This window comes from Gavia stellata, chromosome 33 (assembly GCF_030936135.1).
Source record: "Gavia stellata isolate bGavSte3 chromosome 33, bGavSte3.hap2, whole genome shotgun sequence".
Taxonomy (NCBI): Eukaryota; Metazoa; Chordata; class Aves; order Gaviiformes; family Gaviidae; genus Gavia; species Gavia stellata.
Window position 1 is genome coordinate 2,113,990 of NC_082626.1, and position 26,094 is coordinate 2,140,083.

At 62.8% G+C, this 26,094-nt stretch overlaps 1 protein-coding gene across 1 annotated transcript; it reads left to right on the forward strand.

The window, feature by feature from the left end:
* The first annotated feature begins 339 nt into the window (after nt 1-339).
* Nucleotides 340-25,645, forward strand: ARHGEF11 (Rho guanine nucleotide exchange factor 11). The gene is made up of 42 exons (XM_059832173.1): nt 340-371; nt 7,211-7,246; nt 8,453-8,544; nt 9,091-9,189; nt 10,520-10,569; nt 10,669-10,726; nt 11,309-11,487; nt 11,603-11,674; nt 11,893-12,012; nt 12,256-12,310; nt 12,390-12,466; nt 12,941-13,078; nt 13,249-13,323; nt 13,597-13,698; nt 14,178-14,276; nt 14,874-14,916; nt 15,362-15,458; nt 15,558-15,680; nt 15,988-16,011; nt 16,471-16,615; nt 16,869-16,989; nt 17,514-17,543; nt 17,949-18,078; nt 18,218-18,397; nt 18,824-18,871; nt 19,381-19,568; nt 19,675-19,821; nt 20,316-20,395; nt 20,599-20,724; nt 20,819-20,936; nt 21,303-21,481; nt 21,571-21,646; nt 21,883-22,050; nt 22,216-22,303; nt 22,420-22,521; nt 22,811-22,899; nt 22,996-23,232; nt 23,347-23,616; nt 24,451-24,543; nt 24,984-25,198; nt 25,323-25,509; nt 25,596-25,645. Exons 1-42 carry the CDS (start codon nt 340-342, stop codon nt 25,643-25,645), a joined length of 4,638 nt encoding a protein of 1,545 aa, XP_059688156.1.
* Nucleotides 25,646-26,094: the final 449 nt, after the last annotated feature.

The following is a 26,094-nucleotide window of genomic DNA, read 5'->3' on the forward strand; positions in this document are numbered from 1 at the left end:
GCGGGCCGTGTCCCCCCCCCGCCCTCCTCCCCCGCACGGCCCCCGCCGGCGCTGCCCCCTCGGCGGCGGCGGGGCCGGGCGAGCCCGGGGATTGGGAGCGGGCGTAGGCCTCTCCCTCGGCCCGGCCCCCAGCGCCGCCGGGCGGGTCGGGGCGGGGGGGGGGCCGCGCCGCCGCCGCCGCCGCCGCGCCGAGCGGGGATCCACACCGGAGCGGGGGGGGTCGGGCCCCGCCGCCGCCGAGGCCGCCGAGGCCGCCGCCGGGCGCCGGGGATGGTGGCGGCCGGAGCGGGGCGGCGGCTCCCCGCGCCCTGACCGCCGAGGGGCCGCGGGAGAGGCACCATGAGCGTGCGGCCTCCGCAGGCCCTCGACAGGTAGGTGGGGGGCCGGGGCGGGGGGGGCCGCAGCTCACCGCGGCCTCTGGGCGGCTGTCAGCGGGGGGAGCGGGGCCCGGAGCGGCGGGGAGACCCCCCCGCAGCGCAGCTGGAGGGTCCCCTCTGAAAAAGCAGCGTTTTGGGGTGAAACTCGGTGTTTTGGGGAGCGCGGGCAGGGCAGGCCGCGGCCTCTCCGCCTCCCGGGGGGGGGGGGGGGTCTCAGCCCTGGCCCCCCATCCCTCCATCGCCCCGGGAGGGTTCCGTCCCGCTGCGACGCTCGGACCAGGCTTGTGGTGTGTCCCCCCCAAAAAACACCCCCCCCCAAACCCAACCCATGTCCGACCGGTGGGAAAACGCGGCCGAAATCAAACGGGGAAACAGCCGGGTTCGCCTCAGCGCTGTTAAATATCTTTCCCCGGGTGCAGCGGGAGCGTTTTGCCCCAAATAGCCTCAGTTTTACCCTGAATGTCTTCAGGTGGGCTTTTGGGGTGGGGGGTGCGCTGCTGGGGTGTCTTCTCCTCGCCAGGGCTGGGTTCCTCGCAGGCAATTAAGCTAATTAAACCCCAGCGGGATGCGTTCGCCTTCTGCCCCTGGGAATGGGGGGGGGCAAGCGGATGGTGAGGGTCCGGCTCGTCCCCACCTTCCCCGTCTCCGGACAGCGTGGTCCCAGGTAGGCAGCGCTGCCCGCGTCTTTCCCACTCCGTGCGTGGGAAGATGGAGGTCCGTGCACGTTTGGGAGCTGGAAACGGGCACCTCGCTCCTCGGCAGCCGGCTTGGATCCCTCTTGGCATCCATGCCCGTGGTCCAAGCAGACCGGCATGGCAGGGGGGATGCAAGCCGGCGGGAATAAGCCCCAGAAAAACCCCCTTTGCTTTTGGGGTGACTTAAGGGATGGATGTGGATTGTGACTGCCCTGTCTCAGGGCAAGGAGCTTCCCCGTGTCCCTGGCACAGCCGGGCTCATGGGCCGGGACCCCCAGTCCGGCCGCAGCGATGCGACAGCGGCTATTCCATGTGGATCTTGCCCATTTGTGCCACCGGCGTGGCTTTCTGCCAAAAACAAGGCTTTCTTTTCGCTCCCTGTGCCCCAGAAGAAGCCAGTTCAGGGCGTCGGGGGCGGCTGCGATGCCGCGTCCGCTGGAGACATCCCTGGCCGACGGCGTTGAAGATGCTCAACGTGGGCTCCCGGCGCATTGACACGCGCCGCCGCGCCAAAAGGTGGTTTGGTTGGCAGAAGAGGCGGCATATTTCCACCTCCGTCGCCAACGAGCCCTCTGTGCGGCTTTCTCATGGTTTGGGGGAAAGAGCGTGTGTGCGAGGCAGGGGCTGGGGTGGAGCACAAAACCACCTTGCCACGCTTCCCCTCCGTGTAACTCTTAATTAGCCGGAGAACCCGGCCGCAAGGCCAGCGACGAGGCTCTGCCTGTTTGCAGCCAGCCCCTCCAGAGCAGAAATTAAGGAACTGTTGAATTTCACTCCCATCCCGGACCGGGAAGCGGCAGGATCAGGTCCTGGCGGCATGTCGGAGCGGGGACGCGCCGCGTGAGTCTCGCTGCCCGACTTCCCCGCCTCGAGGAGCTGCGGGGCGTCATTACCAGGCTTAAGACTTCTCTGTGCTCTTTAAATAGCTGCGGTCTCCTCCGCTCTTTAAGGTCAGGCGCCTGAAGTGCCCTGGCCGAGCCGGGAGTCACTCGTTGCTGGGTGGCACGGCTCTTCAGCAGCAGAAATAACTTGAAAATGAGTTAACGTGAGGACTTTTCTCCCCCAAAACACCCCAGAAGCCCCTGCCCTCCTGCCACCACCGAGCGAACGATGGCTTTGGGGTGGGCATAGGGCTTCTGCCCGCTGGTCCCCGTAGCCCATCGATGTCCAGGCAGCCCCCGTGGCAAGTAGGCAGTCTCCCAGGAGAGGCAGACCAGTGCAAACCAGTATAGATCGTCCTCCTCCAGTGTTAGGAGACGCAGAAGGAGCCGTGCATCACCAGCGAGCGCCGTCCGGCCGCGGGGATGTGACTTGTCCATGGGTTTAGTTGCCGCTCTCTAACCTCTTGTATTGCCACGGTTTTAATCGTAGAAGGAGCCCGCGGGGAGGCTGGAGGAAAGCATTTTGAGAGCGGCCGTTCCCGAGCTGCACTGGTGGAAAGAGGCGCGATCTTCCCCGCTGCGGGGTGTGCAGCTTTTATTTAGGAGGAAGGTCGGGGAGAAAACATGCCTTTGGGGTAGGTTATTCCATATCTCGCTCGCTGCTCTAGATCTCACACCCCAAAAGCACCATCAGTGCTGGACAAACCAGATCTGCCAGTCTGTGTTTTCCAGGAGATGAGTGGCACCGTTAATGATTATACTGCCCGGCATGGGGAGAGCTTGGGAGTGATTTGGAGCTGCTCACGGTCCTTACCCATCTTGCTGCATGCTCCGGCAGCATTCCCGGAAATGCTGAGCCCTGCGCTGTGTGTGAACCCCATCTTCCTTGGTGGGCAATTCGGATCCCGGCTCCGCTTTCCCCGTCGGACTCCCTCCACGCTCCAGTGCCGTGGTTTTCTTGCAGGCGGGAAGGGGAAGGATGGCACACGCTTTTTAAAACAAAATTTTGCGGGAGGAAAGGGCTTTCGGTGTGCAGGATTGCTGCTGACCTGGCCTAATGTTGCTGGTAGCGGTCGCGATACTTAACGTTTATGTAGGGGAAACATATGTCTTTGCAAACATTATCTAATTAAGACGAAAATACTTGCTCACCCCTTCCTCGCCTCCCGCCTTGGCTCCCGCAGCCCCTCCGTGCTCTTCCCCAGGTCTTGCTGGTCTCTGCCGGGCACGGCGCTCCAGTCTCCGTCCCTTTGTGGGTCTAATCCTGCTCGGGAGCTCCCGCAGCCGCCTCTGGGAGTGGAGCCGGGGTTGTTTAGGGTCTCCTTTCCCCGGCTGCCCCCTTATAGCTGCTGCCGGGGTCGTTTCGGGAGAGAGCGGTGCAGGAGGACCCCGGCCCAGCGAGCCGGGCAGGCATCGCGACTGCAAAACCCAACAAATTTTGCGTAACCGACTGGCTGCCCGAAATCACAGCTGTCCCCGCGCTCAGCCTCCGTTCCTCCCCGTGGGGAATTGGCATTGCAAAAATTTGCAGCACACAGACAATTAGAAATGTGGGGAATGGAGTCTGCTGCGCCATTAAACAACCAGGGCTGCTGTGCTCGTCGTGTTAATTTTTTTTTCCCCATTTAATTAAAAGTCTTAATTTAAACAAAGGTTTTGCAGAATCCCCTGTCTGCTGGAACAAAGTTGCTGGAGGAATCCGGGGATTTAAATTCAGTTTGCTGTGGCGTGTACACGGGACTTTGCATCTGATTCGCAAAATGAAATTTGCTACCAGCCGCCTCCTGAGGGCTGAGGCTTTGCTTTGCTTTTCTCCCTTGGAAAAAAAAAATAAGCAGAGAGAGAGAGAGAAGGAAAAAGCTTTGCTGCATAAACCCCGGATGGATCCGGGATGACTCCAGCCTCGTGGATTTGCGGGCGGACGGGCAGCAGCTGCAGGGTGGCTTGGCAGTCACACGTAGCCTGCGTGCCACGGATCTCGGCCGGCCGCCGCGTTGCCGGCGGTGCTGCCCCGGCCCTGCCGAACCCTTGGGGTTGGCAACGCGCGGGCAGTCCCGGCTCTGCTGCCGGGCAGAAGGAGCTGGGTCACGGCCTGCGAACGCACCGGGGTCGGCACGGCGGGGATGGAGGCACCGGGCTCTTGATCCAACACCGGCTAGAAGTCCCCGGAGGGCTGCTCTTGTCCCGCGCTTCACGCGGGCTCTGACGTGCTTTGCCAGCTGGGAGTTGGAAACCTGTTGCGCGCTCTTGTGTGGGAAAAGATGAGAGGAAAACCAGATCTCCTCGGGGACGGGGGGATGTCATGGCGAGCTGCGTCTGCAGGCGGCCAAAAATGTCAAGAAATTATTTCCCCCTCTTTCTTTCATTTGCTAGCAACACCCTAGCAAGGTTTAAATCTGCCTCGTCGTGCAAACTGAGACGCAGACGCATAATTACAAGCTTCCCCGATGCGTCATCGTGCAGCAGTCGATGGGTCGGCCGCGGGAGCAGGAGCTGCGGGCGCCTTTGAGCGGCCGGCCGGCCCCAGCGGAGAAGCAGCAAGCATTCCCAGGAGACATAAACCCCGCTCCCGAGGGGAGATGCGGACACACAGCCCGCTCCGCTCCCGGGGGGATGCGGAGGGACGTCCTCGGGAGATGCGCATCCTCGGCACGGCTGGCTTTCCGCTGCAAGGCTGGAGTCGCTCCAACGAGAGGAGCGTCGGGGCTGGACGCAGCCGGGCCAACGCGTTTTCCCTCTGCCGTGCCGTGGGGAGGGGGAAGGGGAGGAAGCTGAATCATTTTTATATATATATATTTTTTTTTTAGCTGAAATTCCTTCCTTCCTTCCTGTCCCCAGAATACCAGTATGCGAAGCCGTCTGCAGGGCTGTGGCCCGGGAGAGCGGCCGGCGGCAGGGTTTGGCACGGGAGATGTCGGGTAATCCTGGTGCTGCCGGCAGTGCTGATCGTATCGTCGGCCTGCGGTGGAAGCAATGACTCAATTGCAAGAGGCATCCCACCAAGACACTGATTTCCCTTTTCAAGTTTTTTTGTTGTTGTTGTTGGTTTTTTTTTTCTTTTTTCCCTATATATTTCTATTTTTTTGCAACTTTTCCTGCTGACGGGCCGGCGCTGGCCCCACCTGCCTCCCCGCTCATTTCAAAAGGCAGCGGGTTTCCAGGCCTGCCGGTGCGGGCTCCGGCTGTTCGCAAAACGGTTTCTCTTCCCCGGAGCTGGGATCGTAGGGAGCAGCCGTTTGGAGACCTGGGAGGGAAAAAATATAAAGCTCCCGGTCTCGGAGAGAGCGTTTTGCAAAGCTCCAGCTGGAGCCTGACCTGCTTTGAGGATTTGATCGTGTTCCTCTCTTAATCTTTTAATTGTGGCGTTTGCTCTGCGTGGGCTCCCAGGGTGGCAGCGCCTGTGCTGTGCTTTGCTCTTTAGCGTGCGTGATGATATCCTTTTCCTGCTTGTTTTTCCTTTTTTTTCCCTTGGCTGTGCCCATCTCCGCCTGGCTGGGTGCCTCTCGCCGCGATGCCCGGCGTGCCCTGCCTGCGATGCCCTCTCCCATCCTGCCCCCATTGCAGGCAGAGCATCTTGCTCCCGTTGTGTGTTCACAAACAGCGAATAGCCAGGATTTAACTGAAAGTAGCCAAAATCAGGGAAAACAACCTCAGAGCAGAAGCGTCTGCGGGCAGCGCTTTAGGATGTGGCTGCAGGTGCCAGTTCGGAGGCTGGCACCCGTGCTGGGACTGGGTGGGTCAAGGGCGGTTGCAGGATTTGGGCATCGTGCGAGGGCTCTGGAGTTACAATTTTTAGGAAATTTAGGAGGGCAGATCCTTCAGGGCACCTAAAGGAGCTTCCCCGGCTCAAAACGGGTGCTGGGGTCAGGTCTCCGTCGAGCTGGCAGTGTTTGGTTTAAAATGGCATGTTTTGGCTCTCTGTAAGTCAATTAGGAAGGAGCTTATGCAAAGCCGAATTAAACTACTCTTTTAGACAGCAATAAGCCAGCGCTGGCCCGGCTCCTTTGAGCAGGATGGAAACGGGCTCCTGCCACGGGCGCGGGGTTGGCATCTCCCTGTATGGGACTGGTGTCGGACTGGTGGCTCCTGGCCGGGCTGGGGGCTTAGTCGCACGTGGTCCTGGCACCGTCAGGCACCGGGGACCTTCCCCTAATGAAGGGGCTTAATGACTGTCCCGCTGTGCAGCAGCGCCTTAAGTCCTGGCATCCGGAGCGATGCGGAAAGAGGAGCCGATCCTTCCTTGGCCGGGATAAGCAGCAGGTCTGACCTGCCCCGAGCACCCTCTGCCTGGCTGCCGGGTAATCCCACAGGGTTAATCCTACCCTTCTACCAGCAAAGTTGCTGGTCCCCATCCTGGATTGCCCCTGAAACAGGGGGGACCGGTCCTATTCCTGCCCCCAGCTCCTGGGGAAGCCATTTGGATGCTTCGGCCGTGTCCCCCCTTCCGCAGCCCCCATCCCGGGCTGCCACCGTGCCCGGGCTCCTTCGCGCTGAGGCCCTGGTTTATCCCGCACTTCAGCGAGCGAGGGCTGTAATCGAGTAAATTAGAAGCTGTGGCATAACGGTTGTGCAGGTCAGGTCTGGGTTAAGATTGCCCAGGCAACCTTAAATGAGGTATTCCCTAATATTCGTCTCCTGGAGCGGGGAAGGAGCTGGGGAGCTGTTGCGCCTCGGGAAGCGGCTACGGCAGCGGGGCCGTTGGGTTTACGCCGCTGCGGGCTCCGACTTTGCAACCCCATGGGGTGGTTTTAAGGGGGGGAACCTCTTGTTCAGCCCCCACAAAGGGCTGAGAGTCTCACCCGGCTTCGTGGTCCTGCAGTGAAACCGGGCTGGGTTCGCTGTGGACGTTGTTTTAGGCAGGTGGGGGCTTGCCAGCCAGGATGCTTGCCCAGCAGACACCCGCCCTGTGCTTCCCCCAGCCTGCTTCCAGGCAGCCCCCCTGCCCAAGGGACGATGCCTCCCCCTCCCCATCATCCAGAGAAAGGCACAAAAGCAGGAGGAAGATTTGCACCGGCGAAGGCAAATCCTGCCCCGAGCCTGGTGGGCGCTGCGAGGCCGTGCCGGGCGCAGGGAGGTGTTTTTGGGTCCCGCTGCCCTCCCCGAGGGGTGTAAGCATGCTGTCGCTGTGCCGTCTGTCACACCTCTGCCTCTTGATCTGTTTGTCTCCTCTTTTCCCCCCTCCCCGCACCGCTGTCCTCCGGGTGTCCCTTGTGCCACCTCTCACCGCCACCACCCCTGTCTCTGTCCTCTCCGGCAGCCGACCAGGCAGCAAGAGGCAGCCTCACCTGCCCAGGTAAGCGGGGTCAGGGACGGGGCTGCTTGTGCTCTCATCCTGCACCCTCGCTTCATCGCAGCCTTCGGGGTGTAAGGCAGAGACCGGCTGCTCTTCCCGCCGGGAGCACCTTCATTTTCTTGCTCTTCCCGTTGCTTTCCGACCCCTCTGGCCCTGCCCCGATGGGGGAGAGCTGTGGCTGGTTTGGGTAGGAGGAGGAGAGACAGGACAGCAGAGCCAGGCTTTCATCCCTGGGATGGCGTGGGATCGTGGAGGGGCACAGGGAAGGGGAGGCAGCGCTCCAGGGCTCTTGTTTTGTGGATGGAGCCGGGTTTGGAGGCAGAGTCAGGCCCCCGAGGAAGGGTAAAGGCTGGGGGATGCTCTGGCGTGCTGTTCTGCTTGCAGCTCGTGGGTCTCCTGCCCACACACCAAGCTTGCCGGCACCGTCTTTCTGAAGCAGTGTTCGCAGGGCTGGCTGCCCAGCCTTGACTTCTCCAGAGCCCTGTTAGCTGGAGAATAAACGCCAGGGCTAAAAAGAGCCGTGCAGACGAGCACCCCCTTCCTATCGTAGTCCTCCTCCGCACAGCAGCGAGGGGATGTGCTGTGCCCCTTTGATGCGCAGAAAGCCTCAGCCCACGTGCCCATCCAGCACCCAAAGCCTTGCTGCAGGACTAGCGAGGCTTAGCGAGAGGGCAGGACCGTAAAGTAACTGTCTGTTGTCTGTCTGTCTTTCTCTCACCCATCTGTCGCTGCTTCGTGTCTCTCCTTCCATCAGCCCCGTTGCAGCCTGGTAACGACCTGTCACCGAGCTCCGTCCTGTCTGCGCTGCATGACGCATCTCTCCCCTCGCCTGCCACCTTCGCTGCTCTTCCTGAGCCCCGCTCACCCCGGGCAGCCCCCGCCGCTCCTCCCTGCCGGCAAACGTGAGGCCTCGGTCCTGGCCCCGAGTAGGGACTCTTCTGGGGCTCTCCCCGGAGCCCTGTGGTGGTGAAGGGAAAGGAGCCTTTTCCGAACGTGGTTTGGGGACAGGCAGCTGGAGGGATGGGCAGCACTCGCCCATGCTGGCTGCCATTGCCTTCCAGCTCTGTGCATTTGTTTTTCCCAAGCCCGAGAAGGAGCCATGGCTGGAGGATGGCTCCGTCCGGCCATCCTCGGTCCCAACCGTCGCTGGAGGATGGCTCCATCCAGCCGTCCCCCTCCCTGAATTCTCCTCCTCCTCCTCCGCAGGTTAAGCAGCCTGTCTTCCCTGGGTGATTCGTCTTCAGAGCGGAGGTCTCCTGGGCACCACCGCCAGCCCTCCGACTCCTCCGAAACCACAGGTAGGTTTTCCTGCCCCTTCCTCTGCTTCCCTTGCGCTTGAGGACTCCATTTAGTGCCCTGTCTGCCCAGGGAGCCTGGTGGCACATTGCCACCTGCCTCAGTCCTTGCAGCACCCTTGGGGACAGGGCGCCCATGCCCCTTCGCAGCACCCAAAGTCACCCAGCCAAGGCTTCACGTGCCTGGGGAGGGCAGGACCCTTCCTTGGCAGACGGCAAAGCAGCCCAGCGGGGCCAGGGATGATGCTCCTGCCTGCAATCAGGAGCTCTTCCCACCCTGCCCGTGCTCACCGGGGCACCCTGTTTTTAGGAGAGGGTGTCCAAGTAGGGACATCACGCGACGGGTTCGTAGGGTGAGGACGAATTAGCCGTGCCCTTGGAGTCTGGCAGCAGGGTGGCTGAATCCGAGGGCTCTGCACCAGGCTCTGGCTCGGGAGAGCCGGCAGGAGCCACTGCCCCTGAAACCGAGAGCCGCAGGGGGGTCCCCACAAACCAAACCTGCACCCCCGGCTTGCTGTCTCACTCGTTCTCCCTCCTCTCCCTCCCCAGGTCTGGTCCAGCGCTGCGTCATCATCCAGAAGGACCAGTATGGCTTCGGCTTCACCGTCAGCGGGGACCGCGTCGTCCTGGTGCAGTCGGTGCGGCCAGGTGAGAGGGGCCAGCGCTGGCAGCAGGCAGGGCGAGGGCAGGGGGGGCAGGAGATGCCTGGGGGCTCCCCTCACGCACTCAAAGCCACATCCCTTGTGAGAAAACATGGGAGAAAGGGGTTTTCCTTCCTAAGTGTTGCCGGCTTGGGGTCTTGCTGTGGCCTTGGCCAGGATGGGCAGGACACAATTGCTGGGGGGGAAGGAAGGCAGTTTTGGGGAAGCTCCCCAAAACCGTCACACTCTCTCCACTCCTTGTACAACCCGGGGAGCTGCTGACGGTGGGTGGGTGGGTGGGGAATTCCCTTTTGTAGCCCTGGGTAAACACAGATTCAGCAGCTCGCTACTCTTGGCGCTGTGCTGCAGGAGACGCTGCCGGTTTTGCTGTATAATGACTTTGCGGGGTGGCAGGGCTTGGAGCAGCAATTTAAATAGACAATGAGCTGCTTATTTTACAGCGGATGTTCCCACCTCCTCCCCCTTCCCCCCCCCCCAGCCCGAAAGCCAGGAAAAATGAGAATATAGGAAAGGGAAAACGCTGCGAATTTCAAGGGCAGGTTAGCGCTGGAGTGCCTCTCTCCTGCAACTGGAGCTGAGTGGGGAGCCCCCACAACGGACCCCTCACCCCGGGGCTGGCCGGGGGGACAGGGCCGAGGTCCCCAGGTGCACAACACTCCACAGTCCTGTCCCCCCTCTCCCCACTCACTTCGTTTGCCAGTAACGAGACCGTTAAAGCTGAAAGAATCCGAACAATCTGACGTACTTTCCACTCTCGGAGCTCGCTGCCGTGTCTCAGGCCCTTGGCTTGGAGTTGAACCTAATGGAAACATTTTCCTCTTGGTTTTGGCTTTAGGAAAAGTGATTTTTTCATGTATTCCAACCTCGGCAGCTTTGTTAAAGAGCAGGCAGGGGGAGAGGAGGCAGAGCAGTGCTGCTCTTCCTGGGCCCCGCTCCTGCCTTTGGATCCAGGCACGTGGTGGCTCCCTAGATGTGTCGGAGCCAACCCGGATGGTGGGAAACAGGTTGGGGCCCCCTCTTCCATCCCGAGACGGATGGAGAAGGCTGGGGTCTGGCTGGGTGAGCAGAGGAGGGCTTGTTTGGATGAGCTATGAGCTGAATGTGTGCTGGGTGTTGGCGTAAAGCACCCAAGGCTTGGTCGCCAGCCTTGTCCCATGGGGAATACATGCCTGGTGGTCCCCGTGTCCCCCCCCTGCCAGGATGATAGCTGCACAGGCTGTGCCAGGACGATCTGGGAGCGGTGGGAGAGGAGCCCCTGGCTCCGTCTGCTGCCCCTCTGGCCCCCCTGACGCCTGTCTCTCCTCCCTGTGTCACAGGGGGGGCAGCCATGAGAGCCGGGGTGCAGGAGGGGGACCGGATAGTCAAGGTGAGCATCCCCGGCCGTCACCCCTGCCGCCTCTCTGAGCGGGGCCGTGTGCCCCGCTCCCCACTGCCAGCCTGTCTGACCCCCTCTCTACTCTCCCAGGTGAACGGCACGATGGTGACCAACAGCTCTCACCTCGAAGTGGTGAAGTTAATCAAGTGTGAGTATGGCCAGGGAGCTGCAGCGGCTCCTTCTCACCCCAGCTCACCGGCAGCCCCGGTCCCCGCTGGCCGGCTGCCCTGCCCGGCTGCCCCGCGCCATCGTGCCCAGGCTGCTGCGGATGAAATGGGAGGAGGCAGCACGGGTGTGCAGGAGCACGTTTCCATCGGGATGTTAGGGAGATTGGTGACAACCAGCCCCCGCTTGCGCCCACAGGGTGACGGTCTGCCCCGTAGCAGGGTCCTAAAAAGACAAATCAGTGTTTACAGCCTCGGTCACGAGCCTTGCAATGCGGAGAGGGGCACCTCATTCCTCCCCAGGCCGGGAGGCCGCAGGATCCCACCCAAGGGCAGGGCTTGATATGATACTTGGGAAAAGATGGGAAAACCTGTCTCGGTCCTTCCAGTGGGTGTTTGCAGGGTGGGCCAGGGTAGCACCTGCCACAGCAGAGGTGGCCTTGCTTCTTATAGGGACAAGGATGTGCCCACCCCGATGCTGTGATGCCCATCGGATGTTTTAGGTTGAGAGAGTGAATAATGGAAGTCTTTCTCACCCTCCCTTTCCCACTCCCAAATTTTTCCAGCCGGTGCCTACGTCGCTCTGACCCTCCTGGGCTCTCCCCCTCCTTCGGTGGGGCTCTCCGGTTCTCAGCAAGACGTGAGCATGGCAGGAGCTCCCCGCATCACCCCCGCCTGTCCCCCACCGCCTCCCCCACCGCCGCTCCCTCCACCGCAGCGCATCACCGACCCCAAGCCCCTGCAGGTAGCAAACCGCGCGGCGCTCCCACCCAGGCGTCCGCGCTGCCGCCCTGCTCTGTGGTGCTGTGGGCGGGAGGAAGACAAAGCTCAGCCCTCTTTGCATCCATCCAAAATTGCAGGACCCCGAAGTCCAGAAGCATGCAACGCAGATTCTCCGGAACATGCTGCGGCAGGAGGAGGCAGAGTTACAGGTACGTTGGCGGCACGGCTCTTTTCTTCTGCGGAGCCGCAGCAGAGCAGCCCTCAGTGCTGCCCCGGTGCTGTCCTGGCCCTTGCAGCACACAGTGACCTGCGCACGCATCAGCCCATTGTCCCACCGACCTGCTCAGCCCCGTTTCCTCGTGGGCAGCAGGACGGGGCTTACGGGGTTGGGGCCGGTGCAAGTGTCCCCTCTTGTCTCTCTGCTCAGCGCTTCTACGAGGCGTACAGCCGAAACCCTGCCACTGTGGTGGAGGAACAGATCGAGGGAGCACGCCGGCGGGTCAGCCAGCTGCAGCTCAAAATCCTCCAGGAGACTGGTGGCTCCATGGTACGTGAAATTAGTGGGGTTACCCCCGGTTCAGGGGTCCTGCCATCCTCCTGGCTCCCTCCAAGCCTGGCTGGAGCCTGGAGACCCTCCCGAGGCAGTGGGCACAGCAGCGGAGACATCCCTGGTTTCCAAAATCTGCCATGGTGGGAGCTGCCGCAGCTGGCCCATCCCTGGCTCCACACCTGGGTGTCCCCACGTGCCGGGGAACATCCCACTGGTCCAACACACCTCCTTGCATTGCAGGATTCGGGGCGACTGTGCGGCGACTCCGGCTTGGCCGGTTTCAGGGTGGTGGAAGGTGAGTTGTGCTGGTGGCTCGGACTGTCCCCACATCCCCGTCTCCTGAACGTGTGGGTCAGTCTGTCTTCTGCTCCCAGGACGCCTCTCCCTGGACTCACAAGACGGTGACAGCGGGTTGGAATCTGGGACGGAGCGGTTCCCCTCTGTGAGCGAGGTGAGAGCGGGTTTACCACAGCCATGGGGAGCCCACCCCAACTTCTGCTGGGCCCTGGAAGTGGGGAGAAAAGCCCAGATGGATGGGTGTGTGCCTCCTTAGGGGTTGAGGACCTGCTGTTGCAGTCGCAATTATTTGTTTGCCGTCTGAAGAAGCTGAAATTCTTGTAATACAGTCTTGGCTCTGAATTTCTTGGGCTTGTAATGCTTAGGCTGGCATGACTGCCCCAAAATGAAGGGTACCCCGGAGTTCCTGGCTTGTGGTCCTAACCTTAAAGTGTTTCTGATGGCCCCTGAGGGTTTTTGTGGTTTCCAAGTTCCCTGGGCCCATCTCCTTTTATGGTCTCTGACCTGGAAACTGCTCTCGAGACGGCCCCGAGTGCCTCTGCTGGGTGGGTGAGCAGTGGCGTCAGCCCCCGGCATGGAGCCTGGCCATCGCCACATCCCCTGATGCCTGCGCTGTTGTCCCAAGCAGATCTCCCTGAACCGCAACTCCATCCTCTCTGACCACGGCCTGGACAGCCCGCGAACCTCCCCGGTCATCACCGCCCGCCTCTTCCAGCACCATCGCCGGCAGGGCTCCGACACCCCCTTCACCCCCTCTGCCGAGCAGGTGGGCTGGGGCCGGGTGGGGGGGTCCCGCCGCATCTGACGGGTCCTTGGCCTGATCAGACGTGGTCCGAGCCTCCCTCAGGAGCTGGCGGGGTGGGTGCTGCAGGGGGGGCAAAGGCGTCCCCCCAAAAGCCAGGTGCCTGGCTCCTAACTGTCCCCTCTCCCTGGCAGGGGTTGGACCGAACAGGACGACCCCTCATCATCGGGCCGGAGGAGGATTATGACCCAGGATATTTCAATAATGAGGTAACGGTCTCCAAAGTATTCTTGGCTTTTGTCTCTTCTCCTTAGGGGACAGGGTTATCCCCTTCCCACGTGTGTCCTTTTGTGGGTCCCCATGCCCTGGCACCTGGTGGCATTTAGAAATCCTCCCAGGGGACATCCAGGGACGGGCTGGTCCGGGGCAGGCGTGTGCCTGGATTTGCCCCGGTGCTGAGCTGTGGGACGGGCCTGATCCGGAGGAGGTAATTTCTTTCCTTCTTAACTGACTTTTTCTCCTCTGGTCCCTTCTCTGTGCAGTGTGACTCCCTCTTCCAGGACCTGGGCAAGCTGAAATCCCGGCCGGCACATCTGGGCGTCTTCTTGCGCTACATCTTCTCCCAGGCAGATCCCAGCCCTCTGGTAAGGGACCCACGGGTGTCACCGCCGCAGGGACCAAGCAGGGCTGGTGGGGGGGATGCAGACGGGGCGGCATATTTGGCAGCGTCCCCTCCTCCGGCGGAGCGCAGGGCGGTGCTGGTTTGCTGAACCCATCCGCAAAGCTCCTGTGTTGCCCTTCTGCCGGAGGCTGCCTGAGGCTAAGGCAGCTGCCTGCACCCGCCTGGTCTCCGGCTGCCTGCTGCAGGCAGCTGCCAGCCAGCGGTTCCCACAGCTGTGTGTGCACGTGAGAGGGAAACACACTGAGAGGGAAACACAGCGTAGGGTTACACTTCCTCCCCTTCCTCCCAGGCGTGGCACGGTGGGGTGCTGCCCTCCCCAGACCCCAGTGATCGTTTCCTGTTTCACGGCTGTACGGGCGCCGCTTTACTGAGTCTTTCACTTCCCTGCTTCTAAACCTTCCTCCTCCTTCCCTGCCCACCTCCCCTCTCCCCTCCTTGCAGCTTTTCTACTTATGCACGGACGTTTGCCAGCAGACGACCGCCAAGGATTCCCGGGTCTTGGGGAAGGACATCTGGAACATCTTCTTGGACAGGAACGCGGTAAGGGCGGGACTCGGCTGTGAGCCGGCACAGGAGTCCTTGTCCCTGCAGGGGATGAGCTGGAAAGCCAGCGTTGGGTGTCGTGTCCCTTGTACAGGGATGCTTTTTTAATGGTGTTTTTGCCACTGACATTGCTTTGTTGCTGCTGGTTCCTCTGCACCCATGCAAGCGGTTGCATAAGGCGCGTACCCACACGTTGCACAACTGCAGCTGCCCCGCTGGCTGGAGGCTCGGCGCAGGCAGGAGAGGAGGGTCCTGGCAGCGAGGACGGGGCTCCAGGCGCTCCTGTTAGTGCTCCTGGGGCCCAGTGCCCCCTCGGAGGGAGCGGGGTCCCATTGCGCTGCTCTGGAGGGGGATGTGTGTTGGGTGCCAGGATGAGTGCTGGGCGCTCGCTGTGTGAGATCCCCAGCTCTCGCCTCTCTGGCTGCAGAAATTGCCGCAGGGCGACAGTGCAGGAGCGCAGGGCGCGCTCTCCACGCTGGCTTGAGCGTGGCTCTGCTGTGTGCGCCCTATCCCCAGCTCCTTCCAGCCCTGCTCGCTGCACAGGGAAGGTGAACCGGTGCTGAGCCGCTCTTCTGTTCTGCCTTCCCTCCCCAGCCTCTCCGAGTGAAAGTGTCTGAGCAGCTCCTGGCTGAGATCGGTGAGTGTGGTTGTGCCACAGCCCAGGGCCTGCCGCAGCACCCGTGGTCTGCACAGCCGGCATTGCCGGCACCTTTGCCCTGAACAAGGGCTGTTAAGATGCCAAATCAGGATCCCAAAGGATTTCTGCAGGACTCTGCCTGTTGCCCTCTTAGAGAGGATGTGTCGAGGTTTGGGACTGGGGCTCCTGAGCTCGGTCCCGGGGGTCTTGTTACGGGCAGGTGTGTCAGCCTGGGTGTGCAAAATGGGAGACAGGTTGTCCCAGCCTGGAAACCAGCTAACAAGGGGGCTGCACCCTGGCAGGGGGAGGCCAGCGGAGAGGCTCTGCGGTATCCCTGCCTGCCCTGCTCTGCCCGAGGGCCTGAGGCTGCCAGAAGATCCCTTGTGCCCTTCCTTGCATGCTGAGAGCATGGTTGGTGACACCGACTCTCCTCTCCTGTCCCCAGAGACTCGCCTGCGGAATGGGGACGATGTCCGAGCCGCCCTCTTTGAAGCTCAGGAGATGGTGATGCCTGAGATACAGGAGCAGATCCAGGACTACAGGTAACGCAGCTGCCAGGTTGCCCTGCAGAGCTCGATGGGCTCCTGCCCGTGCGGGTGGCCGGTGCCTGGGCTCGTGGCCCTGACCCTTGTCCTTCACAGAACAAAGCGGACCATGGGCCTGGGGAGTCTGTATGGGGAGAACGACCTCTTGGACCTGGACGGGGACCCCCAGAAGGAGCGGCAAGTGGCCGAGAAGCAGCTGGCCCAGCTGGGCGACATACTGTGAGTGCCGGGAGGCTGCCGAGGCTTCCTGCCCTGCATGTGGGAGAGCACCTCTCTGCCTGGATTTGGGGCAAGGACGTGGGGAAGGGGATCAGACACAGGCTTAGGTCTGCTCCTTGATCCTGCTTGATCCGCACATTTGCCATTGGAGGTGGGAAGGAGAGTTTGGAGCAGGGGCTGGGTGCGGTGAGGGGCAAGGGGGCACGGTGGGACGGAGGACTCGGTGCTGCGAGTACCCTGCCTGGGGGCTGAGTAGAGGAGCCTGTTCCAAACAAGCTCTTTTATGCCTCCCCATCTCTCTCTCCAGGTCAAAATATGAAGAGGACAGAAGGTGAGTGGCCCCGGGGCACAGGGAGGGCGCATCCAGATGCGACTGCCTTATAGTTGTTAGCTGAGGAGGCAAAAGGAGAGGAGGCGCAAGAGCATCCCCTTCCCGTGCTGGCCTCTGGCACCCTTTCCCCATGCCAGGGGTATCCCCGTGGGCTCTCAGGCTGGCCCTGGGGAAGGGTGACCACTTACCTCGGGGTCCTGGTGCATGGGATGCAGCCCCCTGCCGGCCCCCTGCCAGCCCCTTCCACCCCAACTCGCCCTCTTCAACTGTTTCTTGCCTTTCCTCCCTTCTCACTTGCCCTGTATCCCAACCCGGGCATCTTCTCCTGCCTGGGGAAAGATGGACCCTCTCTCTCCTCAGAGCCTGGTGGGATATCCCAGCCTCCCCCATTTTCTCCCCTGGCCTGCAGTGCCCTGTCCTGGTGTCGGATCTCCAGCCTCACGCTCTCCTCTCTTCCAGCTCTCCCATGGCCTTTGCCCTCAGCACGTATATGAACCACACAGGCATCCGCAGCCGGGAGCCCCGGGTGGCTGGCACCAGCGAGAAGGCCCAGTCCCTCCCGGACAGGGACAAGTGGCTGCCCTTCTTCCCCAAGACCAAGAAGGTGGGTGGCTTGCCAGCAGCCGCCTCTCTGCCCCAGGGTCAGGCTCTTGCTGCTGGATCTTTTGAGGCAACCCGGGGAAGGGTTCTCCAGAGATCCCCATCATTCCCCATGCCTTGGAGAGCCGCTTGGCGCCAGGGCAGAGCCGGATCCCGGCCCCATCCCTTCCCCGATGGCTGACGCCGCAGCGTTCAGCCAGCGTGGTGAAGGTTGGGGTCACCCTTGGGGCCTGCGTGGTGACATGTGTTTTTATCAGTGCTCCTCTCGGGTGTCCCAACAGAGCAGCAGCACGAAGAAGGACAAGGATGCCGTGGAAGACAAGAAGCGCAACCCCATCCTCAAGTACATTGGGAAGCCCAAAATCTCCTCCCAGAGCAGTGAGTATCGCAACCTTCTGGGGTGCTGTACCCACCAGCCTCCCTGCTGCCTGGCGGAGATCTGCAGATGTCTACGTGCCTGGGGCCATCGGGTGGCCTTTGGCACCCTTGGGACCCCCATTCACCCGGTAGCAGGCGTTTCTCATCAGCCCCCCTCTGCTCTCCTCCAGCCACTCATTGGAAACCCATTGTCTCAACTGTCCATGCTCTCACCTGGCTTTGAGGGGAGTGGGAAGGGAGCAGAGCCGAGCTCTCCCCCCAAATTTATCTTAGGTACCCCATCCTGCAGGCTTACAGGCTGCTCGCTGTGTCTTAAAAGTGCCACAGCTCCTGGGGAGGCTGAGGCGGTGGAGAGCAAGCGTGTACATGTATGTGTGTGTGTACACGTGTGTGTGTGCTCATGTTCCTCTTCCTCCCCTTCTGCTTTGAGTTCTCATGCCATTAGCTCACACATCCCCTCTTTGCCTCCTTCGTTGCTGAAATGCAGGATTGATTTCACATCTCATTTTTGTTTTTCCTTTCAGCATTTCATGTCCCTTTGTCCCCTGTTGAAGGTAAAAGGCCTCTTCTTTTGTTTGCCATTCACCTCATGTGCTTAGTTTTATTTTGTCGCCCCGAGGTACCCCAGCACTGTTGCACCGGGCATTGGGGTGGGCTCAGATGGGTGCCATGGGGTCCGGGAGGATGGCTGCCTGCAGCGGCTGCTATTCCCATCCAGCGCTCGGGCAGCCCGCGCGTCCACTCAGCACATCTCCCCGAGGAAGCTGGCCTCCAGCCTCGGGGAAACCCCCTTGATGAGCGGTCACGGTGCCGCCAGCACCTTCGCCTCTGCAGCCTGGGCTGGATGGGGTCCGCTGGGCAGATGGCCGAGGCGGCGCGGCGGGCAGCAGCACCAGTATCTCCTGCCCAGCCACGCACAGCCTGGTCTCACTGGGGTTGCTTCCTTGCTTTCGCCCCAGCAGTCAAACCCGGCAATGTGAGGAACATCATCCAGCACTTTGAGAACAACCAGCATTACGAGAGCCAGGAGCCCGGCACCCAGCGTCTCTCCACCGGCAGCTTCCCCGAGGACCTGCTGGAGTCGGATGGGTAGGGCAGAGGGATGCGTGGGGGGCAGCCCGTGCTTTCAGGGGTCCCACGGCAGTTTTTGGCGTGTTTGCCTGCACAGGGACATCCCTGCTTGTCCCACCAGGCTCAGCCTGTTCTCGGCTTTGTCTCCCCGCTGCAGTTCCCGTGCTGAGGTCAAGCTAGGCCGCTCGGAGAGCTTGAAAGGCCGGGAGGAGATGAAGAAATCCCGGAAAGCAGAAAACGTGCCTCGGTCCCGTAGCGATGTGGACATGGATGCCGCAGCCGAGGCCACGAGACTTCACCAGTCGGCATCGTCTTCCGCTTCCAGCCTGTCCACAAGGTGGGAGACGCCGTCCGAGCCCGGGGCAGGGAGGGCCTGGGCTCCCCCGGGCATGTTTGGCTTCAACGGGGAGCTGTGATGGATGGGGGTCTGAAAGCTGAACCCCTTGGGCTGAGACACTGCCTCTTGGGAAAGCTTTTGCTAAGCCTGAGGGTCAAGGCCAAGCTGCAGCCAGGCAGAGCGGGGTGGTCCTGGCCCTGCAGCGCCCAGCAGAGCCTCCTGGCCAACGTTTGCCAGGGGAATACAGAGAGAATTGGGCTTTAATTCCCATTTGTGCCCCAAACCCCTCTCACAGCCAATAGCACTGGACCCACGGCTGGAGGGGCTTATGGAAATGCTGCTGGGTGCTGCCCCGTGGGGTGCAGCGATGGGAGGAGAGGGGCCAGGATGTCAGGACATGAGAGTGACTCTCCCATTCCTCCCCAGGTCGCTGGAAAATCCCACCCCCCCGTACACGCCGAAGATGGGACGCAGGTGAGTGGCCCAGCCTCGGTCTCTGCCGTCTCTACCGCGCCGCCCCGAGCCAGCCGGGGTCCCTGGGGCCAGTTTTCCTTCAGAGCAGGAGGGTCACTGTAGGGGTGCGCCGGGGCTGTGCCCGCGCTTTGGGGGTCAGAGGGGCTCCATCTGTTCCTTCCTAGCTTTTTCCTCCCCGTAAGCAAGCCTTGATAGAGCACAAGGGGAGGCGATGCCAAGGGCTGCCCTGGGAGGGAGTCCCCCGTTAGTTCTCCATCCTCCTGGGGCGAGGGGGCACCTCTGTTCCCTTGTGTCTCACGCAGGAGCTTAAAGGACCTATATAGATGTCTGCTGGGGGACCTAGTCTTTTAGCTCAAGAGTCAGAGGCTTGTACTTCTTGTGCTGAAGGCCCCGGGTTCAAGCCGAAATAGGGCCCAGGTAGATATTGGCTGTACTGGGAGCGCTGGGGGTTGGCTGGCTGGATGCAGGTGGCTGCAGAGTACTCCCACCGCCGCTTTTCACCCTCCCAGGAGCATCGAGTCGCCCAACCTGGGTTTCGGTGTGGACCCCTTCCTGCCTCATCTCCTGGAGGACGAGCAGGGCCAGCTCTCCGACTTGGAGCCCGAGCTGGACTCCCAGAACTGGCAGCACACGGTCAGCCGGGAGCTGGTGGCCAACCTGCCGCAGAAGGAGATCGACCGGCAAGAAGTGATCAACGGTAAGGAGCACGGGGCATGCCAGGGACGTGAGGGACACCCCGGCAGCGCGCCCCAGCATCGTGGGGCTCCCCTGGGCACTTCTCCACCCCTGTGCCTTTCGCACAGAGCTCTTTGCCACTGAAGGGTCTCACCTCCGCATCCTCCGAGTCCTCGACCTCCTCTTCTACCAGCGGATGAAGAAGGAGAGCCTGCTGTCCCGGGAAGAGCTGGCGCTCCTCTTCCCCAACCTCCCTGACCTGATAGAAATCCACAGTAAGCCTCTTCCCGCTCGGATGCTGCTCTCCCCTGGAAGTACGCCCCTGCAGTGGGAACAGAGGGTGGCCCACGTGGCCTATGTCTGCCCGGGGCTCCTGCATGGTCAGCCACCATTCGGACCAGCCCTGCTGATGGCATCATACCATCTCGCTGCTCCAGCTTCTTCTTTCCCTCTCCTGGGAGCTATCCAGAGCCTGTGTTTTCCAGGTTCTGCCACTGCCCATGTCTAGGACGCCTGGTCTGTACCCAGCCCTTGGCGTAGCACGCTTTCAAGACACGCTTTCGGTGTCACACTCCTTGACACGCTGCGTCCGTGATGGCAGTGATCGAAGCCCATTTGGCTCTCAGCCCCTCCTGCCTGCACCCATGCTGGAGAGCCAGCAGGCACCCTCTGGGGCAGGCAGCTCGGCGGGTGCTTGCACGGATGAGTGGTGGGTGGCCCTGGCACCCCGTTGATGTGACTCCTGTCTGTCTCTCACATCCTCATTCAGATTCTCTCTCCGAATCCATGAAGAAGCTCCGGGAAGAAGGACCAATCATCAAAGAAATTGGGGATCTCATGCTGTCTCGGGTAAGAGGGGATAGGGGTGGTAGAGCCCCTGGGGACATCTTCTTGTCCTCCAGCATGGAGGGGTTGACATCTTTAAGGGGACCCCACTGTCACGCTGTCCTCTGGCTGTGGCTATGCTCAGAGCAGACAAGCTCGGGGAGACTCGGGGCTCAGGGCCGAGCCTGGGGGGTGCCTGAGCCCCGTTCTTCCCTGCACCCCCCCAGTTCGATGGCCTGGCCAAAGAGGAAATCCAGCAGGTTGCCGCTGACTTCTGCTCTTACCAATCCATCGCCCTAGAGCTGATCAAAACCAAGCAGCGCAAGGAGACCCGTTTCCAGATCTTCATGCAGGTTTGTCCCTCTCCTGGGCCGTTCCTCGCCCCAGCGCTCCCCTGGCTTCCCCCGATCCCACCTCAGGGCTTTCGTCCTCTTCCCTCTGCCCTAGGAAGCAGAAAGCAATCCACAGTGCCGGCGCCTGCAGCTCAAGGACTTGATCATCTCCGAAATGCAGCGCCTGACCAAGTACCCGCTGCTGCTGGAGAATATCATCAAGCACACCGAGGGTAGGGGCTGAGGGGGGCACTGGGGGCTTGTCCCCAGGGTTGCTCTGCTGCGTGCTCCCATCTCCAGCACGTCCTTCGGCTCGCAGGATGCAATCACTTTTTACCATGGGGCTCATGCCTCTCTCTTGCCATCCAGAGCAAAATCCCAGGGCGGTGGGGGGGACATGCTGCCTTTCCAGCAGAAAGAGCTGGGCCAGGGGGGTTCTGGGGGTGGGAAAGTCTCCCTCTTGTCAACAGGGAGCTCTGGGCCGGCGGCGTTTCGTGCCCAGGGTGCAGCTGGGAGCCTGTTGCAGTGGGACGGGGACAGCCCCATCTTCTCTGGGTGCTGCTGCCCGCTAACCCGCTCTCACCTCTCCGCCATCCCAGCGGGCACCTCGGAGCATGACAAGCTGTGCCGAGCCCGGGACCAGTGCCGGGACATCCTCAAGTACGTGAACGAGGCGGTGAAGCGAGCGGAGAACCGGCACCGGCTGGAGGGCTACCAGAAGCGCCTAGATGCCACCTCGCTGGAGAGAACCAGCAACCCGCTGGCTGCCGAGTTCAAGGTAGCCACAGTTCCCGGGCAGCGGTGGGGGGCCAGCGGGAGTCTGCCTGGCCCCGGCCCACGCTCACCACCTCCCTCGGCTTCCTGCAGAGCTTGGACCTCACCTCCCGGCGCATGATCCACGAAGGGCCGCTCACCTGGCGCATCAGCAAGGACAAGACTGTGGGTACGGACCTTCTGCACTGCCCGGTACTGGGAGCGCTGGGAGACCTCTCCCTGCATCCTCAGCGTCCCCCAGGACATGGGCATTTTACCCCCAGCTCCAGCGGCATTACAGGGACCCCCTTAGCCCCCCTTTGCCGCATTCGCCAGGCCATCGTCCCTCCTGTCTGCAAGGAGGGAGCTTCCACCTGGCTTGTGGGTGCATCCCTGGCTGAGCCTCTGTCTCCTCTCCCACCCCAGACCTGCACGTGCTGCTCCTCGAGGATCTCTTGGTGCTGCTGCAGAAGCAGGACGAGAAACTGGTGCTCAAGTGCCACAGCAAGACGGCGCTGGGCTCTTCAGACAACAAGCAGACCTTCAGCCCCGTCCTCAAGCTCAACTCGGTGCTCATCCGCTCTGTGGCCACAGGTAGGGAGAAAGGCCAGAGAGAAGCCACGGGGGCTGGCAGCGAGGACTGCCTGTCCTCTGGCCGCATCCCACTGCGTCCGTGCTGGTGACAGCCGTGCCGGTGGGTCGGGTTAAAGCCCTCGCCGTGCTCTGACCTTCCTCATCGCTCTTGGTCACCCCACACAGATAAACGAGCCCTCTTCATTATCTGCACGTCAGAGCTGGGACCCCAGATCTACGAGCTGGTAGCGCTGACGTCCTCTGAAAAAAACACGTAAGGCTCGACGGGACGGGTGCTGGCAGCGATGGGCAGCGCCTGCCCGGGGCGGGAGCTTCTCTGGGGGGCAGCAGCCCCCCCAGGGAGCTGATGAGGGGCTCTCGGTGGGGCAGGTGGATGGAGCTGCTGGAGGAGGCAGTGCAGAGTGCCACGAGAAATGCCACCTTCCCCCCCAAGCGCCGGATGCCGGAGCCCACCCGTGCGGCACCCTCCGGGTGAGCAGCCCGGCTTTTGCTGGGAGCCAGGGCCCTAGCCCAGTCCTGTGCTGGGGGGTGCTGGGGGACGGGGTCAGCGGGCTGCTGGTCTCTCCGGAGGGCGGTTGGGATGGGGACAGGGGTCCTCCCTGGTCACTGGGGACCTGGGGGTGGCTGCCAGGGCTCCTGGCACCTTGTGCGGGTGCTTCGGCAACGTCTGCCCTGGGGTCAATGCTGCCCCTTGAGCCCCTGGCTCCTGCCTCTTGCCTAACGCCCCTTCTCTGTCCTCGCCCCTTCTCTGTCCTCGCAGCCTGGTGCTACCGGACCCCGACGTCTCCCCCATCTTGTCCCAAGGTGCCAGCTCAGGAGCAGAGGCAGAGGCAGAGGATTGCTCCTCAGGTGAGCTCCCCCAGCCCTGCCTGCCGCTCGCTGCCTGCACCCTGCCTGTCTTTCAGGGACTGGGCATGGGTCTGAGCTCTCCCCTTCTCCCCGCAGCGGACGACAATCCCACCGCGCTCCTAGGCAGCGAGAAGCCCCCGGCGCTGCTGGAGGAGCCGGTGAGCAGCGAGGTGGAGGAGGGCGAGGAAGAGCTGCCCGCAGCCCCCCTGCCCGCGGGGGATGACATGGAGGGGGCTGACACCCTCCCGGCCGAGCGGCCGGGGCCCCTCTCACGCTTGCCGCTCCCGGGGCCCGTTGGCGCAGAGGGGGTGGCCGAGGCAGCACTGGAGGATGGTGAGTGATGTGGGGGGCTGCAGCGGGAAGGCCCCCTCACCATGCCAGCCTCTCCCTGGGGGGAGCTGAAGCCCAAAACCACCTCTTCCTTCCCCCCTCCACGCCCCATCCCAGTGGAGAACCTGCGGCTCCTGATCCTACGGAGGCTCCTGCCCTGCCGGGACGCAGAGCCCGAGGATGACCTGACGCCCACGCCGTCGGTTATCGGAGGTGCCGGCCAGGCCTGGGATTCGGTGCTCTCCAGCCAGGATTCGGCCTCCCAGGAGGTGCTGGCAGAGCCCCCAAGCGCCGCCGAGGACACAAAGCCCCGGTTGAGCCGAGAGGAGACGGATGAGACGGGTCCGGCTGCCGAGGAGCCGAGCAGCTACAAAGTCGTCCGAAAAGGTAGACGGGTGCTCGGCCGGGCAGGGCAGGGAGGGTGGGCACCAGGGACCCGTCTCCTCTCCCTGACCTGCCCCTCACCGGGATTTGGGGTCTCTCTCCCTGCTTCCCTGTGTGAGCTTTGCTGGATCGGAGCTGGGGGCTTGCACGGGGGGGCCGAGGGGTGCGGGTGAACCTCCCCTCTCTCCTATGTGCACCCTAGGTGTGTGGGAGCTCTGATGGGTGCCGGTGGTGGGATGTTGATGGGTGCTGATGGATGCTGGTATTGGGGTGCTGGTGATGGGTGCTGATGGATGCCGGTACTGGGGTGCTGGTGGTGGGTGCTGATGGATGCCGGTATTGGGGTGCTGGTGGTGGGTGCTGATGGATGCCGGTATTGGGGTGCTGGTGATGGGTGCTGATGGATGCCGGTATTGGGGTGCTGGTGATGGGTGCTGATGGATGCCGGTACTGGGGTGCTGGTGGTGGGTGCTGATGGATGCCGGTACTGGGGTGCTGGTGGTGGGTGCTGATGGATGCCGGTACTGGGGTGCTGGTGGTGGGTGCTGATAGATGCCGGTATTGGGGTGCTGGTGGTGGGTGCTGATCGATGCCGGTATTGGGGTGCTGGTGATGGGTGCTGATGCATGCCGGTATTGGGGTGCTGGTGATGGGTGCTGATGGATGCCGGTATTGGGGTGATGGATGCTGATCGATGCCAGTATTGGGGTGCTGGTGATGGGTGCTGATGGATGCTGGTATTGGGGTGCTGGTGGTGGGTGCCGGTGATGGGGTGCCGGTGGCGGGGCCTGCTCACCCCTTCCCTCTCCCTCCCCCCTCTCTTTTCGGGGTGCACAGCCCAGGCGGAGGGTGCTAAGGAGGCCACGCCCTCACCAGGCAGCAGCCAATCAGAAACTGAGCTGCAGGAAGGAGGCGGAGCTAATGTAGATGGTAAAGAGACCCCCCCCTCCCCTCCCCAGACCTCCAGGGTGTCCCCATGTCCCCACGTCCCCAGGAGAGCCACGTTCCCGTTTCCCCACGAAGGGGATGCCCTCATCTCCCTTGAGGGGAGCCGCGTCCTCTAAGGGGACGTGTGTCCCTGGCAGGGGGGACGGTGTCACTTGGCAGGACGTGTCCCTGGCTGGGGGGGACCGTGTCCCTGAGGACTGTCCCCATGGCCGAGGACACCCAGTGCAGCCCCAGCCCTGACGCCACGACCCAGAGTGAGCTGGAAATGGGTCTGTGGCCGGATCCTGACGCAAAGGGGCACAACCCGCTGTCCCCTGCATGGGGGGGGCACAGGACCTCAGGCAGCAAATCCCCCCCCGGGGGCCACCAACACCCACCCGAGCAGGCCCCTGCCACACTAACGCTGCTCGTCCCCTCTTCAGGCAACTACTTTTACGTCAGCATGCCCACGGGACTCCCCCAGCCCACGGCCCCAGACCCCGCACCGCCCCCCAGCCCCCCGCGGGGCTCCCCCCAGGAGGCACCCACCCGTCCCAGCCCCGCCGAGGGGTCCCTGGACCCCCCAGCTCCCCTTCGTGACGTGGACCTCATCTTCCGCACCATCGAGCAGCTGACGCTGAAGCTCAACAGGCTGAAGGTGAGCCCCCCGCCCCCCAAATTGGGGAAAGCCAGGGAGGGGGTCCCATCAGGGTGTCATGGAGGAGGGGGGGACATCAGCCCACCCCTCTGACCTGGCACCCTTTCTCCCGGGCACCCTCCAGGCTGTCGAAACAGCCCACCGGGAGCTGCTGCGCTCCCTGGGGCGCAGCTCCTCGGCCGACGCCACCCCCCTGGGGGGCACAGCCCCGGAGCTGGACGGGTGGTCCCAGCGGCCCCCCAGCCCCGACGGTGACAGCCCCCTGTCCCGCGCCCTCCGGAGCCTGCAGGGCCCTGCCGCCAACGCCCCCGGTAAGATCCACCGCCCTGCGGTGCTCACCCTCCCCGTCCCATCACCCCCGCCGTCCCCCTCACCCCCTTCTCCCCATCTCTTCCAGGCTCTAGAGCCCCCCTCGCCGAGGACCCCGCTCGCAACGCCGGCCTTTAGCCGCAGTGGGGAGGGGGGGGGTCACCCCCCCAGGGTTGCTCGAAGCCGGGGAGCTGCCTGACAGCCCCCCGCGCCCCTCCCCGTGCCGGCAGCCGTGGGAGCCTCCCCCCAGACTGCCAGGGGTTTCGGCTGGAAGGAGGGAGCACGATCCGGCGGGGCCGGCAGCCGGGCCCCCCCCTCACCCCCTCGCATGGCAGCCCCCGGCTCGGCCCCCCCTGTGCCCCCCCCGGCCGTGAGAGCTGGATCTAGTCTGTATAAATGCACTTTGTTCTGTTCCTCTCCGTGCTGCGGCCCCCTCCCCGCTCCCCGCTGCCTATAAATATGTACGTACGTGCACCCCTCCTGTAAATAACCACCGCCGGCCCCCCCAGCCTGCCCGGCCGGCAGCCAGGGACGGGGGCGGGGGGGGGCAGCGGGGACGCCCCGAGCACCGGGCTCTCCTCCCCGGC